At 37.8% G+C, this 20295-nt stretch overlaps 1 protein-coding gene across 1 annotated transcript in view; it reads left to right on the forward strand.

Annotated features, from left to right (window-relative positions):
- The window catches only part of EDNRA (endothelin receptor type A), an 88487-nt gene that overhangs the window by 35927 nt on the left and 32265 nt on the right, over positions 1-20295 (forward strand). The window contains exon 3 of the mRNA XM_027866913.1: positions 11353-11480. Within this exon, the coding sequence (XP_027722714.1) occupies positions 11353-11480 (128 nt within the window). The remainder of the gene's footprint in view (positions 1-11352; positions 11481-20295) is intronic.

Raw genomic sequence — 20295 nt, forward strand, 5'->3', positions numbered from 1 at the left:
TTATTATTAGCATAATAATGTATTCTGTGCCTACTAAGCAGGATTGTTATAAAGTTAGAGTTAGATCTTCTCTATTAAAGTGTCATTTAGTTTAAAGAGCTATAATCAATAATCAAATAAGCCACCATTATTATTATTGTGATACTCTTCTCATAGTGCCCATGGCCTCTAAACTCATGGTCTAGTTGGGTAAAACTTCACAAGAGTGAATTTGACAGTAGAGTCAAAGGATCACAGACTTAGAACTGGTGAAAGGAATCTTAGAGGTCATCTATTCCAGCCCCCTCATTTCACCAATGAGGAAACTGAGGCCTTGAGAGGTTAAATGAGTTTTTCATGGTCACCATGCCTCTAAGTGGCTGAGCATGGGTATGAACCCAGATCCTCTGGCCCCATATCTAGCATGCTTTTCTATCAGATGGCCCTGCCCAGCAAAGGCATCTACTTTCAGTACTTGACTGGAGATAATGGGCCTCAATCCTGAAATAATTACAGAAAGATGGCCGGAGAACATTTGTTCCTAGTCACGCGATATGATTTATTTATTTAATAGTATCTGCCTTTTAGACTGGTAAGTGCCAGAGAACATGTTCTCATTAAAGGCTGATCCCAGGCATCCCAGGCTATATAATCATCTCAGCCTGTTTTTGGAGTATTTTTTTAATTTAGTGCCAGTTCAACATTTGTGCCAACTTTATCTGGGCCTCCATCCTGGCCTGCCAAGGGGAAGAGGAGACAAAAAAAACACAGGGAGGAAAAATGATACCTTAAAAACCTTACTTTCTGAGTCTTGGAATCTGTTGGGTCATATTCAGCTCCAATCTAATCAGCCGGCTCTATTTAAATTAGAGATGTTTAGAATGTTTTAGTAGCTGTTCCAAATTATACCCAAAAATTCCTAATCCCTGTCCAGGGGGTGAGGTAAAAAAAAAAAAAGGAAGGAAGTGGGAATCCTCTGGAAAGAGGGAAAAGATAATTAGCAAAGGGGAAAAAATGTGCCACTCATTTTCTTTGTAATGTTTCGTGATGCCATGGCTTTTTCAAAAACAATGTTCAAATGAAATATTCAAGCTGTATGTCATCTTCCACGTAGCTAAGGAAGCACGATATACTTTTTCATTCTTTTAAAAAATGGTTTATTGATGCTTTTTGGGTTTTATGTTTCACAGAACCCTCTGGAGTGGCTATGTGGCAGAGAGGATAGGGCACCGGACTTGGAGTCAGAAAGAGAGAGATTCAGATTCTGCTTCAAACACTTAATAGTGGTACGCCTTTGTAAGTGGCTTGATCTCTTTCTGTGCTGCAGGTTTCTTATCTATAAAATGAAGGATTTGGGCTTGATGGACAGTAAGGTCCTTTTGAGCTCTAAACAAAGAAAAAGTTAAACAAAACAAAATAATAATTATATGACCACAGTAGGTCTCTATGGCGTAATAGAAAGAGTGATGGAATTAGACCTGGGGTCAGATCCTGCCTCAGATGCTTACTATGCTATGACCCTCTGAGCCCCAATTTCTTTATACATAAAGGAAGATAATACCTCATAAGGATTCTGTGAGAATCAAATGAAATAATTTTGAAAAGCACTTTTCAAATCTTAAAGCACTATATAAATGTCAGCTATTATTAGTATGAATGTAACATAAATCAGACTCCCCTACTCTTGTACAAGGTAAAGTTTGAATAACTCATTAGGTTACAGTTCACCCCCATAGTCTGCCACCTCCCTTTAAGGCGGTACTTAGCATATTTCATCAATCAGTTCTCCAGAAGCAAGGTTAACTAGACACTGTGTGTTATGGGAATTCTGATATCTTTTTGTGATATGTTTTAGATAATGGTTTCAAATTATTCATTTAATTTGCTATAGATTTTATGAATAAAAATTTTATTTCCAGAATGGAAACAAATCTATATTGGCAAAAACTCAGTCTCTAGTGCACAGAGGGTCAATGAGTTTGACAGTAACTACTGCAAAAGAAGAAATGCAAAATGTAAATAATTGTTTGGGAAAATGTTCAACCTGACTAATAATTTTAAAAATTGTAATCAGAGCAAACTTTCCACCCCTTAAATTAGCAAAAATAAATAAAAATATCCATGGGACATTAAAGAAACATGGACACTCCTAGACTGCCAGTGACCTGCAAATGAGACAGTCTTCTTGAAGATCAATAAAGGAATATGACACTTATTCTGGAGTCATACATCCCAGGTTCAAGTACTGCCTCAGACTCTTACTAGCTGTGTGACCCTGGGCAAGTCGGATTAACCCCTTTGTGCCTCAGTTTCCTCATCCGTAGAAGAAGGAAGTTTTGACTAGATGTCCTCTGCGTCCCATCCTGCTCTAAATCTATGATTCCATGCACAGCAAAAGCCTCAAAACGAGGCATTCCCTTAGACTCAGTCATGACACTATTAAGATTCTGTTCCAGGAAAATAAGTCAAAAGAAAAAAGTCTGTATTTGTACAAAGATGTTTATAGTTGTTCTATATATAAAAGTAAAAACCTGGAATTCGTCCAAACGCTCAGTGGTTGAGGAAAGAATAAGCACAACACGTCACATCAACGCTACAGAAAGATCGTTGCTGGGAAGGATGGCAGACACAAGGACTTTGCAGAAACACGGACTGGCCCGGGCAAAGCCATGCAAATCCAAAGCAGTAGAAATTTGGAGTCATGCCTACCGAGTGATCACAGCTAGGGGCAAAGTCTGTTTGTGTAATTCTAAGAAACAAAGGAAGGGGATTCAGAGTTGGGATTTTTTTAGTTAGTTTTGATATATGTTTGTTTATTATTGTAACATTTACCAAATATGGATGTTTTCAAAAAAATTATCTGGCATCATTATAAGTAAATTTTCCATGTAACTGAAGCTTATCTTTTTAAATGCAGATACTTTTTTTTTTTAAAAATGTCAGCCATTTCTAATTTGTTCACTCAATAACATGTGTTAGTTATGCGCTTACTACATCCAGCATCCTAAGGAAGAGAGAAAGACCCCGTGCTTTCTTAAATCCAGATCTAGGTATCATAAACCTGGAGCTAAAGGTAACTTCAGTGGCCATCCAGTCTAACCCCCTCATTTTACAAATGAGGAAACTGAGGTCCGGGGAATTTAAATGACTTACCCAAGGCAGTACAGGTAGTAACTTTCAGAGGCACAATTTAAACCAGATCCTTTAAACCCAGAGCCAGTGTTCTCTGGGGCATAGTGAATATGATGAATTTCACTGTTATTAACCAGTTATTATACTGAGCTGTAAAACATTAGTGATCTTATTTATTGTTCATCCCTACACTAAAAAATATTAGGGCAGTTAGGTGGTGCAGTGGATAGAATGCCAGCCCTAGAGTCAGGAGGACCTGAATTCAAGTGCGGCCTCAGAAGCTTTCTGGCTATGTGATCCTGAGCAAGTCACTTAACCCTGTTTGCCTCAGTTTCCTCATCTGTAAAATGAGCTGGAGAAGGAAATGGCAAATCATTCCAGTATCTTTGCCAAGAAAACCCAAATGGGTTTACAAAAAGTTGGACACGACTGATCAACAACAAAAAAAACCAAACACTAAATATTCCCAGACTGCTCAGCTTTTTTTTAATACTGTGACTATTTTTACAGTTTTCTTCTCTCATTCCTTGATGTCAGACTGTTAGCTGCCACCTTTACAAAAGTGGCAGCCATCTTTGTCGAACTAAATAGTAACTTTTGCCAGACATGGATTTGAACTCTTTTCCTCTTACTCCAAATGTAGCACACTTTCCATTGCACTAGGATGCATTTTGATACCATTTTGGAGACTGGTATAAAAGTACAGCACCAATTTCTAAAGCATTAGATACCCCCATAATCATGCCCATGGTAGAATTTCTAGTTGAATTGAATTTCTGATGCTACTTTTTCAAAGAGAGTGAAAGAAAGGAAGGAATGATCTGCCATGTGCAACAGAAGTGGTGATTCCGTGATTATAGCAGATGGGGAAACTTACATTGGTTTTTTTTTTAATGTTGTAAAGATGGGAGCTAAAAATAAAGCTTTTCACTATATTTACCAGACTTACGGACACTAATATAGCCACTACAGGTCATTTCCTCCTCAAATGTCAGGCAATAAGTCACAAAAATTCTTGTTTGCACACTGTGTTTTATGTGCTCTTCACACACACACATACACATGTGTCTTGGGCAGTTGCCAATCTTGCCCACTTCAGTTCCCAGCTGTGGCCTCCATATCATCCTTTTCTCCTCACTCTATCCACTCCACCCTTACCACCCAAAAAAGTTACATTCCAGCCCTCCCTTTGGCATCAGAGAAGATTAAAGACTGAAAGGTTAGAATCATCAAGGGAAAGTCCAAATGGAAAGAAAACTTGTTTATTTTTGGTAATGTAATCAATTATTCTAATCAGTGAGTGAGTCAGCTAATCAGATAACCAATTCAACAAACATTTGTCAGGTCCATGATGACCCCATGATGCAATGTTCATAGGAACACTATGCCTCTCATTTCCATGATTACTTTATCATTCTCCCCCAGTCTACCTGAATGAAGTTCTCAGTTCGCAGATATAGGACAATATAATAAATTTTTATAATTAAATGGACAAGCGGTAGACTCATTGAGTGTTGGTGGATGGTGATGTGCAGATGGCAAAGAAGAAACACGTCAGATTTTACAATCATAGAGTACGAAGGGACCTAAAAGATCACTTAATCAAACCCACTTGTTCTAAGAGTTCGTGGCAAATACAGAACTATACAGCTCATTAGGCCCTTAGCATAAATGGAGTTACTCTAAGCTACTTGTAGGGCTTCTCTCATTTTTGTCTTTGTATCTGTAACACCCAGCATAGTGCCTAATATCTAATAGATATTGAATAATTGCTTGTTGAGAGGACAGACTAGAACCCAGGTCTCTTAATTCTTATTCAGTATTCTTTCTGCTCCAACCTCCCACACTCCTCCCTCATATAATACTGAGCCCTATAGTAGAACCCTTCCCCATGCTGGACATCCTTCTCAGGATGTTGAAAGGTTTTCCATAAGCATTCCCATCAACCATTAGGTTGGCCACTAGCTGATAAATTCTTTGGACATGGCAATTCTTGAAAAACACTGTATAATTCTGTCTAATATCTAAAATTAAAGGCATCTCATTGAGGAAAAGATAGTCTAAAACAAAATTTGAAGATTTGTGTATCATCTGGAATATTTTCTTAGTAGTTGCCACTTGTTTGTTACAATCTCACAGCATCACTGTCTTTTCACTATCTACCATATCTCTCCACCCCAGAAAACACGTATTTCCCTTATTTGGTGGAAATGAACAAAGAAATTGGATTTCAAGACTCTCTCAGTCCTATCAGAGGGAATATCAACATAAATATATATAGATGAATCAATAACAATGTTACGGATTTCCAGAATTCAGAGAGATCATAAAGACTATCTAATACAGCATGTCACTAATCTCACATACACACACACACACACACACACACCCAACAAGTAGACATCCAACCTTTGCCTGGAGGTGCCAACTGAGGGAGAACTCCTAATTCCCAAGGCTATTCACTTGTGAATAGCTCTAATTGCAACATACATACATTGCTCCTAGTTTTGCCCATTCCAGACAAGCAGGAAACATCTAATCCTTTTCCATTTGATAGCCCTTCAGATACTTGGAGACGACTAATATATCTTCCCTAAGTATCTCCAGAATAACAATAATAATAATAATATGCTTTAATGTTTCCAAAGTACCTTGTAAATATTATCTAATTTTATCCTAATTTTATCTCTCCAGAATAATAATAATAATATACTTTAATGTTTCCAAAGTACCTTGTAAATATTGTCTAATTTTATCCTCTAATTTGGGAGGTAGGTGCTATCATTACTCCCATTTTATAGGAAAAGGAGGTATACAGAGATTGTGACTTGCCCAGGGTCACACAGCTTATAAGTATCTTAGGTTAGATTTAAACTCAGGTCTTCCTGACTCCAGGTCCAGTGTTCTGTGCACTAAGGCACCACCTAGCTACCTCAACATCCTCATATCCTTCAACCAGTCTTGATATGGCAAAATCTCAAGGTCCTTAATCATTTTGGTCATCCTCCACAGGATGCTAAAAGGTTCTACAAAAGCACCACCAGTAGTTTGGCCATTAAGTAATGGAGTCTTTAGTCATGTCAACCTATAAAACAAAGAAAAAATTTTAAATGGTTCTCAGCCAGATGTGTCCCCTTTGTTTTTCTAATGCTAATGACATAATAGTGAACAAGCGGGCAGAATATGCTAAGAACTATGCAATTTTTGCACCATCTATAAAAAATAATTAAACTGTTGGTACTCAATGTGTAAGTTCCTTGTCCCAAAAAAAGACAAGTTTATATTATTACTGGAGAAAGTAAAATGTATCAATATTGTTATTATTGATTCAAATGAATGGCCAAATCACAACCTCTCTGGACCTCACTTTCCTTATCTACAAATTAAGGAGGTTAGACTAAATGACCTCTAAGAACCTTTGCAGTTCAAAATCTATGAACCAATAAGCCTATGATTATTTTTGAAAATCATATCGTGTGTTATTAACCAAAAAGGTGAAGTTAGCAATAACTACTGATTCACATGCCAACTTTCTCATCTTTATAAATTCTTTATGAGAATGGTTTACATATATTGGGAACATCCTCAATGAAAACAGGAGAAGGAAACAGATGGACTTTTCCCAACAAAGCAGAACACATCTTTATAGTAACACCACTTAACTGAAAGGTACAAAAAAAAATGGAATATCCTATTTCATCTGTTTGTTGATTATCAAAAGCATTTGATTCAATATAGAAATACACCCTCAAAAGCATCCTTATTTGCACATATTAAGATTCTACAAGATTCCTCCATTGACATAAACACAAAGATAACTTTGTTCAGTGATCTTCTATTATTAATACCAAGTTATATGTAAAAAAAGGAGACATATGATGGCCAAAAGGAATTACCACTGTCATGGAGAATGTCTTGCCCAAGATTCAAATGGAAAAGGAATCCTCTATGAAAGGCGGTATCTCCGAGATGGTCCACTATGGATGACATCACACTGGACTGCATGAAGCGATGCATACTATAAGTCTCCTCAATGAGATCCACAGCTATGCAAGACAGTTCAATGTAACAAACCATACAGGAAAAACCAAGTGGATGGATAATGGTTTTCTTTACAGACTAGGAAATAAAGTTCAGTGCATATGCATATATCTTAGGGAAAGGCCAGTAATTATGCTCACAAGAGTCACAAAGAATGAGAAACAATGTACGTATAAGTTATGGCCTGTACCACAGAGGGAGTACCTACAGGGAAGGTTTGGTTTGGTTTTTTTTTCCTTTTTTAACCGTACCTGCGATTTCATTGGTTGTAAGGACAGTCTTTCTTCCAATGGGCTCAGTAAAAAATTACCTCAGCAACTAGGACACAAAATGACTTGCCCAGAGTCACACAGATAGTATTTGTCAGAGGAAGTACCTAACTCTAAGGACAACTAACCATCCACTACCCCATGTTGCTTCTGAGTGAAGGTTTTATGTAAGGAAATTATTTTATTTATAATTCCAAGACATCATTTTAATTTTTTTCAATTATCAAGCATTTATTTTTTCTCTCTCTCACTTCCCCCATGCTCTGAAAAAGAAAACCCTTGTAACAAATGAATGTAGTCAAGTAAAACAAATCCCCATATTAGATATTTTTTAAAGGATGTATCTCATTCTGCACATTAGTCACCCTTCTGTCACGACAATGGTAACATTCTTCATCACTGTTCTTCCAGAGTCATGATGGATCATTGCATTGCGCAAGCTCTTAAATCTTCCAGTATTGTTCATTTTATAACATTGGTGTCATAATATAAATTTTTCTTCTTGTACTTCTCTCTTCACTCTGCATCCCCAACACATTTTTTTATTACATTCAAGGAAGTCTTTGAATAGAAATTCCCATTCAGGTTGTTTTTGTTTTGTTTTGTTTTGTTTTGTTTTGTTTTGAAGAAAACGGCACTGTCATGCTGCAAAAATAATTTTGGAGTTTCCTTTTCTTTGCAAAGATGTGAGTCAGTCCTGGAGAAGTGCTTTGTAGGTGTCTCTACTTGTCAAAATCTTTGACAACCAGCCATTAGAAAGGGATTCTCCTTAGTGCACTAATTATCTGCAGTCTTTATGGAAAGCAGGCATTACCAGTACCCTATTTCCTAAAAAGCCCTGTGGTCATGAAGTTTTATATGGACATCTTAAGTCTCAGAACATACACAGGAGTTGAAGAACTAGAAATTGAATTAGATTATAGTTGAAGAAATAAATAAGAGGCCAGAGATGGGGCTGGATCCCTCTGGATGCCCTCTGAAGAAAAAATATGCAGCAGGGTCCCTCCCAGTCTGCAAAGGGTCATTAGGACTTTACAAAAAGGTTTTCTAAGGGACAGGAAATAGAACTCCTCTTTCCTCTAAGGCACAGGGGAAGTGAGATACAGAATACAAAGATACCTAAACTGGAGGGAATTGTTGGTGGGAAGGGGGCGGGGAATGGATGAAAAATAGCTGAAGGTCATTTGTAGAGGAGTAGAGACTGAGTGTCTAGGGTATTGTGGCTGTAATAATAACAAGAGCTGACATGTATATAGTACTTTACAAATTTCTTTATATCCATTTTCTCATCTGAAGTAGAAAAATATAGTGTCTCCTAGTGAGGGTAAGGAAAGGGAAAGGAAAGGAAAAATAAAGGAAATAACTCCCGAAACAGAGTTAGATGGAGCTTTGGGTAGGGAAAAAAAAAAGATAAGAAAAAATAACTATATAATGGATTAGACACTTCCAAAATACTGAGATTCAATTCAACAAATATTTACTAAGCACCTACTGTATGCATGGTAATGTGTTAGGCTCTACACAAACAGAGACAAAAACAGGACTGACCATGCCCTTATTATATGCTGGAGGCATATAATAAGCAAATACAAAGTTCTTATTCCAAGTCCATGTGGTCCTAGGCTGTTTTATGATCAAGCACAGAGAGTCACTGCTAATGATCATGGTGACGAGGTTTAACACAAATCAATATGTTCAGCAGGGAAATCTTGAGCAGAGATGAACCCTCATGACTTGTGAATGGTGCCTTCTTAGCTGAAATTATCACCATCTCTTCCTTACCCGCCTAACAGAGTGATAGCCTAAACTACCTACCTCACAGAACAAAAAATGGTAACCAGAAAGACCAGAACCTGCTTCTGATTGCTAAAGATACTAGACATAAACAAGAGTTTGCTTCCACTGCAATAATGTTCATGGTGATTCTTACTCCATGTTGTAAGTTCTAATACAGTCGCCAAACAAAATATTGAGCAAAAGTCTCTATTTTTTTTCATTATTCACAAAATCCACTGATGTTCAGAAGAAGGAACAGTGACCATCCAAGACCTATAGTGAAGGCATAGCTCTCGGGCTTTGTTCCAGAGTGCCAAAATTTAGGAGACACTGAAAGCCCATATATTATTTTAGCAGGTAGAAGCAACTGAGTTTAGTCCCTAGTTAGCAGGAATAGTTATTTAAACTAGGAAGCAACATGGACAAGGCCAATGTGGGGATTTGTTTTGACCAACTCTGCACAGTCATTATGAGGGAGGTTTGGGTGGTTGTTGTAATTGGGGGAGGGATGTCTTTCTTGTATTGTTCTATTTCAGAGAGGGAATTGGAAGGGAGAGATAATAAAATACTGCTTACAAATAAACTAATTAACTTTCAAAATATAAATTTAAGAAGCTCCCATTGGCACACTTCTTCCCTAAATTCCTTCCCCCAACCCCCGCCTCCAATCCTTCCTGGCCCACTCCGCCCCATTTCCTCTGTATTCAGTGGTTTCCCAGGCAATGGTCTCTCAAGATCCAACCTTCTCTATTCCACCACCCTCACACCAGAATGACTGAAGCTTTTCCCAAGATCTCCAAGCCTCTACCTTACAACTGAATTTGCTCCAAAACCAGAATTGCTAGTTATGCCTCTGGTTCCTTTTTCCTGTATCATCTGGGGTAAGGGAAGCTTGGACAGTCTATACTTTTATTCCCATTGATTAAAAATAGTTTCCTAGGAAAACACGTGTACCTCATCCAGGTGCTGTTACAGCTATTCTTGCTGTCTATTCTCTTCCTACCCACCCTAGTCCAAAGGATGGAGCCAGCCCTTTCGTTTGAAACGAAGACATTGTGTTAGTGGAAGAAAGGACTTTTTCCAAAAAGTTAAGGATCCAGGCTCATTGTAAGCGGCCAGGACTAGTAGTGATAACATAGCTCAGCCTATGGAGAGAAACAGGGAAATTGGAAGCTGAAACAAACTTTGATAGTTTAGGAATGGTGCCTTCACACCCCACATCCTTTAACGCCCCTGAAGCAGTAGAAGAAAGGCTGGTCATTACTTAGCTGACAGAGGATCAGAGAGGATCAATACAACTCAAGTACTTCCCTTCTCCAATAGCAGCTCCTTGTGTCCATAGCTGTGTATCAGCAGATAAACGGTTCTCCAGGCATCACTGACTGCTTTGGCAAGAACAGTGCACCCAATCTCAAGAATTTGTTTTTACTTGACTATGCTTATGTACAAATGTTATCTATCAGTTCTTTCTCTGGATGCAAATAGCATCTTTCTTCATATGTCCTTTATAGTTAATTTGGGTATTTATGACAGTCAAAAAGACTTATTCACTCAAAGTCATTCTTAAAACAGTATTGCTGTTACTGTATACAATGTTCTCTTGGTTCTGCTCATTTCGCTCTTGATCATTTCATACAAGTCTTTCCATGTTTTTCTATGATCATTGAGCTCATAATTTCTTATATTAGTAGTCTTTACAGTAGTATTCCATCACAATGATATACCACAACTTGTTCAGTCATAAAAAAAGAAATTTATATAATAAAGTTATTATATATTTAAAAGGAATAGCAAGTTGTCCCTAATAGAGTTGCAGTTGTATGTGAAATCATCTTTTTTATTATACTATGTTAGAGAATTGCTTGTATTATTCCATAAATTAAAAAATATTTTTAAAAAGTGTTATATGATACGAATTCTCTATTTTTTGCTTCCTTCTTTCCTTTCTTTTCACTGAATGCAGAGACATAAGGAGAAAAAAAAATTTTAAAGAATGATCAGTGAGCACAAATAGCTTGCCAGTGTTAGTCATGCTCACGTATAACACACCTAGCTCTTTGCAGAGGCCCCCAAACACACACCTGGCCTCATGCTTCTTAGTGGTCTTAAAGGTTTGACTCATTGTGGTTCTAATCACTGTCCCTCCTTTCTTTAGCTCCTAGCTCAGCGCTGGCCTTTCGAGCAGAATGAGTTTGGAGTCTTTCTCTGCAAGCTGTTTCCCTTCTTGCAGAAGGCCTCAGTCGGGATCACGGTCCTCAATCTCTGTGCTCTGAGTGTGGACAGGTACTACTTTTCCTTCCTTCATTTTGAACTTGGGGAAATGTTTAATTTTTTTCTCAAAGATTGCTGTTGTTTATTGAGTCGTTTCAGTCATGCCTGACTCTTCGTCACCCCATTTGGGGTTTTCCTGTCAAAGATATTGAAGTGGTTTGTCATTTCTTTCTCCAGCTCATTTTACAGATGAGGAAACTAAGGCAAACAGGGTTAAGTGACTTGCCCAAGGCCACACAGCTAACCTATTAAGTGTCTGGGGCTGGTTTTGAATTTCTGTCTCCCTGACTCTATCCACTGCACCACCTACCTGCTGATCAAGGTGGACCAGATGACACCGTTTTAATTTTGAAAACTAGACTCCTAGAATAGCCTAGACAGTAATCCAGAAGCAACTTAGTTGTTCTGGAATGAGAGGAAACATTAATCGATTTACTACCTTTTATGACTGATTTCTATCCCTTCCAGACTCAGGCAGGCTCTGAGTTAGTTTAATTCAATCAATTCTAGCCGTGTCTAAAGGCATGCTAGAGGCAACTTAAACCAGTTTATAAAAGCTGATTGTTAAATTTTCAGTGTCAGTATTGACAACTTAGAAATCAGCAAATGCTATAAATCAAGGCCTGACTTATTGTTTTGTTGACTAAGACTTTTAAAATGATGGAGAAAATGTTAATAAGGCAAATTAAACTTAAAAGTAGATTGTGAGTACTTTTTTTCTAGACAAAGAGCCAGTTGTTAAACATTTACCAGTATACCATTGACCATGCCATTATTTAATGCTGTTCAGTAAAGCCATAGTGTCCAAATCGGCACATTCCTTCTGCCTGTTTTGAGGAACTATATCCCAGCCTCAAAAGAAACAGAAAAATATCTCTCTAATACCTATAGATGGTTTTAGTGAGAAAACACAGAAACAAGATGATCTTCCCTAGATCAGTCTCTCAAAAATCGAGGAGGTGGTCCTCAGTCTTCCAAAAGCAACTCCACAAGGATGCCTGTCAAAATCTCCCCAAATACTCCTGAATCTGATAACCCTGATGGAATTCCCTGACCTTTTGCTCATAAGTAGTAAAAATAAAAAAGTATCATAGTGTAAAGAATAGAGAACCAACCTTATATGCAAGCCAAGTACACCAAGTCCTGCTTCTAACAGATTCTAACTAGATCACAACCACTTAACCATGCTATTCTCTAAGATTAAAATTTGCAGAAAAGGTGCTAATCTGCATTGATATGAATTCCCTCAACTAAAGTTCTGTATGTATTCAATCTTAAAAATAAATAAACAAATAAACCTGCTGGATCACTGTCTTGTTGGGACCATGGGGCTTACACAGCTCAAAGAAACCCTGAGCTATGCTGTGCAGGGTCACCCAAGACAGACAGGTCGTAGTGGAGAGTTCTGACAAAAGGGGACCCACTAAAGAAGAAAATGGCAAACCATTCGAGTATATTTGCCAAGAAAACCCCATGGACGACATTAAAATGATAAAAAAATTAAAATGACGAAATGATTATAATGATAAAAAATTAAAATGAAAAAATGATTATAATGATAAAAAATGATACAAAAAGAAGATGAGCCTCTCAGGTCAGAAGATATCCAATAAGCTACTGGCATGGAAACAAGGAACATGAAGCCGTAGAGACTTCTAGAGATAGTGAAGGATAGAAGAGCCTGGCGTGATACGATCCACGGGGTCACGAAGAGTCAGACCCGACCGAACAACAAAAGGTAAAAAGTAAAGAAGGCAAACAATTAAGAGATCAGTAGGACCTGGGTAGGGTACATTCTGATATTGGGTCATGTTGAATAAAATGCCACGTGATTGCTTATGATATTGCTTGAGTGGTGACTAGATTAAACTATCAAATTGATTTCTAAAAGTTCAAAAATCTTTAAATTATACATTATACACTTATTGATGTTTGATTAGAGCATAGCATAGTACTATGGAAAGAATGCCAGATTTGGAGGGAGACAGGCAGGTAGGTGGCGCAGCGGATAGAGCACCGGCCCTGAAGTCAGGACCTGAGTTCAAATCCAACCTCAGACCAAACACTTGACACTTACTAGCTGTGTGATCCTGGGCAAGTCACTTAACCCCAATTGCCTAAAAAAAAAAAAAAAAAAGAATACTTTGAATACCAGAGGATTAAGAGAGGCCTTTGGAAAAAACTGCTAAAACTCTCAGATTTGGAGGGAGAGCACCTGTGTTCAGCTCCTGGCTGGCTCTTGCTACTTACTACCTATAAAACCATGGACAAATCACTTCACCACTATGGGCCTCAATTTCCTCAGTTGTAGAATCAGGGAGTTAGACTAGGTGACCTCTGAGACCCCCTCCAACTGTAAATAATCAACAATAATTTATTAAGCATTTACTAGGTGATAAGCATTACATTAGATACCTAGAATGCAAAGATATTAATAATAACAGTAATAATAGCTAACATTGATACAGTATTCACTGCATGCTAGGCACTGTGTTCAGCACTTTAAAATTAATATCTCATTTGACTCTCACAACAACTCCAAAAGGTAGGTGCTATTATTTTTTCCCACTTTACATATGAGGAAATTGAGGAAAACAGAGGTTAAGTGACTTGCCCAGGGTTACATAGCCAGCAAGTATCTGTGGCCTATTTTGATCTCAGGTCTTCCTGACTTCAAGTCCAGTACTCTGTCCACTGCTCCACCTCACTAACCTCAGGAAGCTCTTATTATCTAAGGAGAGAAAGCAAGCTTCCCCTCAAGACCCCCCCCCAAAAAAAAAACCCTCAGTAAATCAAATAATTTGTGAAATATCCACAGAACAATTTTTGGGGGAGGGGAGGCACTATTAGCTAGAGGAAATCAGGCCTTATATTTGAGGTGGCATATGAATTGAGTTTTGAAGGAAATTATGGCTTCTAAGAGTTGGCGGGAAGGAGAGAAGGCATTCCTGGCAGGGGGGCCAGCCTCTGCAATGGCCTGGAGACCAGAGATAGAATGTCATTTGCAAGAATCAGTAAGAACCTTATTACAGGAGGAAAATCAGATTTGGCTCACATCACTATAAGCTCTGCGTGAGCACAGACCATACCATAAATGTTTATATTCCTCCCAGCTACTCTCATCCCCACATATACATCCCCACATAGAGCTGCCTATAGCTAATACTTCATAAATGACAGTTGAGGAGCATCTAGGTGGCGTAGTGGTTAGAACACCAGCCCCGGAGTCAGAAGGACCTGAGTTCAAATGCAGCCTCAAGACACTTGAGTACACTTACTAGCTGTGTGACCCTGTGTGATCCTGGGCAAGTCACTTTGCCTAGCCAAAAGAAAAATAAATAGTTGAATTCAACTGATTGTGACTCTTCCAAAATTTTAAACTCAGTATCAATGTATTTCAGATTTTTTGCAGCAATCTCAAGCCCCTCACCTTCTCCTCACACATGTCTGCCCTGTATTCTATATTATCTAGAAAGGATGGAAAACTTTCTGTTTGCCACACTAATAGAAATGAAAATTTTTCTGTCAGCCAGATTTCTATCAAACTATATTTTTGCATTGCAAACTTTAATTTCAAGTAACTATATATAATCTCATGTTTATAATAGCAGATTTTATTTTTTTAATGATTACTTATTCTATAGTTGCCAGACATCCAGATAAAGTTGTTTATAATAATAATAATAACAATAACAAGGTCACAGAGTTAGTGTCAGTGTTTTAAACTTAGATCTTCCTGACCCCATGTCCTACAATCTGACAACTACACTATTCTCTACCCGGTATCTTTCTGTCTACACAACACCTAAGAGAGATTCTTCTCCAGAAAGGTTAAACTCCCTTAAAATCTTCCCAAAAGAGATTAAAATATAATTGGGAAATGTTTAACAAAATAAAACAAAATACAATACAACACAGATAATGTTAATTTGTGGTTTTGTAAGCACTCTCTGGGGTCTTCAGTTTCTATTTGAGTTTGAGACCACTGCCCTTCCCTAATCTTGGTGGCTCCACACCCAGAAGACAAATAGAGGCCCTAAGGCTCCTCCAAACCCCGTGATATCCAGGCCTGATGGAGCTACTGAGGTAGCAAAGATGCTTATTTTGTCGTGTCTTTACTCCTAAAACAGACCTGGAAGCTCCTTAATCACAAACCCAAATACGTAGTAAATACACATAATGAACTGTCAAGGGCACTAAGGTGGTGCAGAGGAGAGAATGCCAGGCCTGGAGTCAGTAAGACCCTTCTCTGTGAGTTCAAATCTGGCCTCAGACACTTACTAGCTGTATGACCCTGGGCAAGTCACTTTACCCTGTTTGCCTCAGTTTCCTCATCTGGAAAGAAGGAAATAGCAAACCATTCCAATATCTTTGCCAAACAATCCCCAAGTGGAGTCACAAAGAGTCAGACACAACTCAAAAACAACAACAGTGAATCGTCAAATGAGTAAGTTATATTAAATTATCTACCAAGGAGGCAGTGTAGTATTTTGACTGAATCCCTGAACCTGGAATCAGAAAGACCAGAGTCCAAATCCTACCAGCCTACCTAACAATGGACAAGTCAGCTGAACTCCATGTGCCTCAGTTTCTTCAACAGTAAAATAGGGATAATAATATCTCTCCTTTCCACCTCACTGTATTGTTCTAAGTCTCCAGGTTGATAATACAGAAGATCTCAAATGTCTCAGTACAGCTAAATTTAAGTTAAAACTCCATTAAGACTTTTGGGATACCCTGTATATGTAAAGTGTTTTCCAAACCTTAAAACTCTAAGTAAATGTCAGTGATCATTATCATTCCAGCACTAGAAACTTCTGTGACTCTATTTACTAAAACTTCCCTGTCATCAGGTGAAGTAAAATACATAGTCACATAGATTCTTTCCAACCACCTTGTGATATTCAAAGGAAAAGTAACAGAAACCATTTTGCATAGAAACAATTATGCAGAATCCATTCTATTAGGAAGTATTCCTAATTTTAAACAAATAAATTAAATCATTTTCACATTCTCTTTCTGGAAAACTGCATCAACTTAGGAGATTTTTCCAAAGTAATAAAGCTTTCTCCATTTTTTTCTCTGCTCCTCTACGTTTTATTTTAATAATCCAACCTGTATTATAATAGCTCAGGGCAGGTAGGGGGCACAGTGGATAGAATGCAAGGCCTGGAGTCAGGAAGACCTGAGTTCGAATCCAAACTCATATACTTACTAGCTGTGTGACCCTGGGCAGGTCAATTAACCCTGTTTACCTCAGTTTCCTCATCTGTAAAATGAGCTAGAGAAGGAAATGGCAAACCACTCCAGCATCTTTCTCAAGAAAACCCCAAATGGGGGCAGCTAGGTGGTATAGTGGATACAGCATTGGCCCTGGAGTCAGGAGGACCTGAGTTTAAGTGCAGCCTCAGACACTTGACACTAGCTGTGTAACCCTGGGCAAGTCACTTAACCCCATTAAAGAAAAGAAAGAAAACCCCAAATGGGATCATGAAGAGTCAGACACAACTAAAAAACAATTAAACAACAATTATAATTAACATAATAAATTTACATAGAACTATGAGGTTTACAAATCACTTTCCTCAGAACAACCCCAGTGAAACCAGTAATGTAAGCCTTATTTATTGTACCCATTTTACAGATGAGGAAACTGATGCTGAGTTATGTAGTGATTTGCCCAATCACACAGATCAGAGTCCGAGAGTCTTAAACACTGGCTTCAGGCCCATTGTATGTTCCAGTACCCTAGGCATTCAACTCTGGGACTTAACACCTTGAGACACTATGCTGATATTTTTATTTTTAAAGTTTTCATACTATAGCAAGAATTATTATCAGTTAATTCCTACAGATAAGATAATGTCTGCTCTGGGTCTTTATTTGGATGAATCTGATCTAAAAAGATTCTACCATTTTCCTGCAATGGATAAGACCTGGGATAAGTGGGGCAGCTTTGGGAATCTTCGGTAAATCCTTCTGTAGTTTGTGAAACACAAAAAGCCCGGAGCTTTTAGCTTTACGAGGTAAAGCCAATTATAGTGAAAAGTCTTCAAGCAATAATTTACAGTATAGTATATTGGTGGCCTGTGACATTTGTTATGTCCCAACCAGGGCTGAACTTTATCTGTAGTTAAAAAAAAAAAGCGAAAACTCCTAAGGAATGGCTGTAGAAATTGCATATAGGTTCCAGATGTGAATTTTATTATTAATTGTTCTCAACATTTGGGATCCTGGGCTTGAGACCTGGAAAGGACCTTGGAGGTCATCCAATCAAAAGTTCTCATTTTACAGATGGAAAAAAAAATACACATACTCTTAATATGTAAATGTACCAAAGTTTTATGCTGAACAGAATGCTGAAAAAGGAATGAAACTCAAATTTCAACTAGATTTTTCAAGATCCCTGGTTTCTCCCAAGGCCGAACTCAGATGCCACCTTTTCTGGAAAGGAAGCCTTTCTAGAGTCCTATCTGCTTGTTAAAGTTCCAAATCCCTCCTCGAATTACCTTATATTTACTTATTGGTGAAAATGTTGTTTCCTTAGAGTAGAATGTAAGCTCAGTGAGTTCAGAAACTGTTTCATCTTGTCTCTGGACTTTTAGCCTACTATAATGCTTCACAAATAGGGGCTACTCATTATAAGCTTGTTGAATGGATGGATGATAATAATGGCTATCATTTACATAGTGTTTTAAGGTTTGCAAAGTGATTTATGAATACTATCTCATTTCATCCTCACATCATCCCTGGGAGATAAGTGCTATTATCCCCACTTTACAGATGAGGAAACTAAGGCTTAGAGAGTTCTAGTGACCTGCCCAGAGTCACACAGCTATTAAATGTCTGAGGTAGGAATTTGAACTTAGATCTTCTTTATTCACTGTACGACAAAGATGTGAAAGTAGCAGAATTTACATATGATACAAAATATTCTCAGTAAGAATCATTTCTTTATGTTTTGCATTATTGCATATGTATAACCTATATCAAATCGCTTAATGTCTCAAGGAAGGGGGTGGGGAGGGAGAAAGGAAGAGAATTTGGAACTCAAAAATTTTTTTGAAAGGATGTTGAAAATTCTTTTTACATACAATCAGGGAAAAAACATTGTTAAAGGCATAAAAAAGGAGTCATTCCTTATATCTCTATCACCCATGAGAATATCTGTGCTTTATGGATTAATTATTGGTCAAATAAAATTATACACTTGATCACTTAAGAAAACATTTAAAGAAAGAACTTTGGAAAATGCAGTGTGACCTTAGGAAAATGCTTTGTCTTTATCTGTCATTCCTTAATGACTTTATTAGTCAAAGGAATTAGTTAAATGCTAAGGAAGGATTCTTGAGAGGAAGATAAGACTTTCCTCAGAAAAATGGGCACAATAGCTCATTGCCAATAATTTAAACAATACATAAAACACCAAGAGGCAGCATCATACAGTAGAGAGAGTCAGACAGATTTCACTTAAATAGTGCTTCTGACACATACTGACTGTGTGACCCTGGGCAGGTCACTTAATTTTTCTGCAACTCAGGCAACTTTCTAAGACTAAATTGCAAAGCAGCCAATCTACATTGGTAAAGGAAATCTTCTCACTGGAAGTTCACTAGACCAATGATATCATAGGTCTAGTCCAAAATAAAAACTCTTAAAACGTAAATGATAAGTATGTTTCCTTTTAAATAAGGGTTTATTCAACCCTGTTCTTCATCAGGTTAACAGCATCATTTAAGAAATTTTTAAATGACTGAGATCATCCCTGAAAAACAGTCTGACTGCTGATCCAAATTCCCATAAAATGTTGTGTAGTAAGGGAAGCTGAGACAAGATGCAGCTGCCTTAACTACTACTATTATATAATTAGGTATCTAGCAACCGCCAACGTTCAAAGAAATAGCTTTTTTTTATGTGCCTCAAACAAAAAGGCTGATGTCAGTTGTCCTTCTACTCATCATTTCACACACAGCTCACCATTTCCTATGGGATTCCCAGAGATTCAGCCCAGCTCTAAAACCAACAGGGCTCCCATCTGTAATTGCTGTGATGCAGTGAAGTTGTAAGAACCCTAGACTTGGAGTCCAAAGAGCTGGGCATCAAATCCCTGCTCCTCCTTGCCTGAAGGAAGGCATTTCTCCACTCTGAGACTGGTTACCTCACCAATAAAAGGAGTAGATTAGACTGGATGATCTTTGAGACTCCTTACGGCTCTAAATGCTATTATTCCTGCTAGACTTGAGCTAGAATAACAGACAAACTCAGGACTTCTCTCCCTATTCTTTCCCCCTACTTGCATTTTCCCAAACTCTTGTAGAAAAAGTCCCTTACTGAGTTAATTTTTTAAAGATTCACTGAACATGTACCCAGTGGAATCATGCCATATAAAATATGGAAAATGTCTATCTTTAGAAACTTGGTGATGTAGACTTTTGGACATAAAAGAAATGTGGAATACACACATACACATATGCGTGTGTGTGTGTGTGTGTGTATGTGTGCGTGTGTATGTGTGCATACATATATATACATATATATAGTTTTATTTTATTATACTTGTCACTTAAAAAAGCAAAAGCATGTGGCAACAGGTAACACAAATGGATAGGGCACTGGCCCTGGAATCAGAAGGACCTGAGTTCAAATCCTGCCCTAGCCACTTACTAGCTCTGTGACCCTGGGCATGTCATTTAACCCCCATTGCCTCCAAAAAAAAAAGAAAAAAGAAAAGAAAAAGCATGAGGCTGTGTGATACAGTGCAGAGTATTAGTTTTCGAGTCAGAGTTTTCTCACCTCTAAAATGAGAGGGTTGGACTACATGGCCTGT

This window comes from Vombatus ursinus, unplaced genomic scaffold (assembly GCF_900497805.2).
Source record: "Vombatus ursinus unplaced genomic scaffold, bare-nosed wombat genome assembly UNPS02014784.1, whole genome shotgun sequence".
Taxonomy (NCBI): Eukaryota; Metazoa; Chordata; class Mammalia; order Diprotodontia; family Vombatidae; genus Vombatus; species Vombatus ursinus.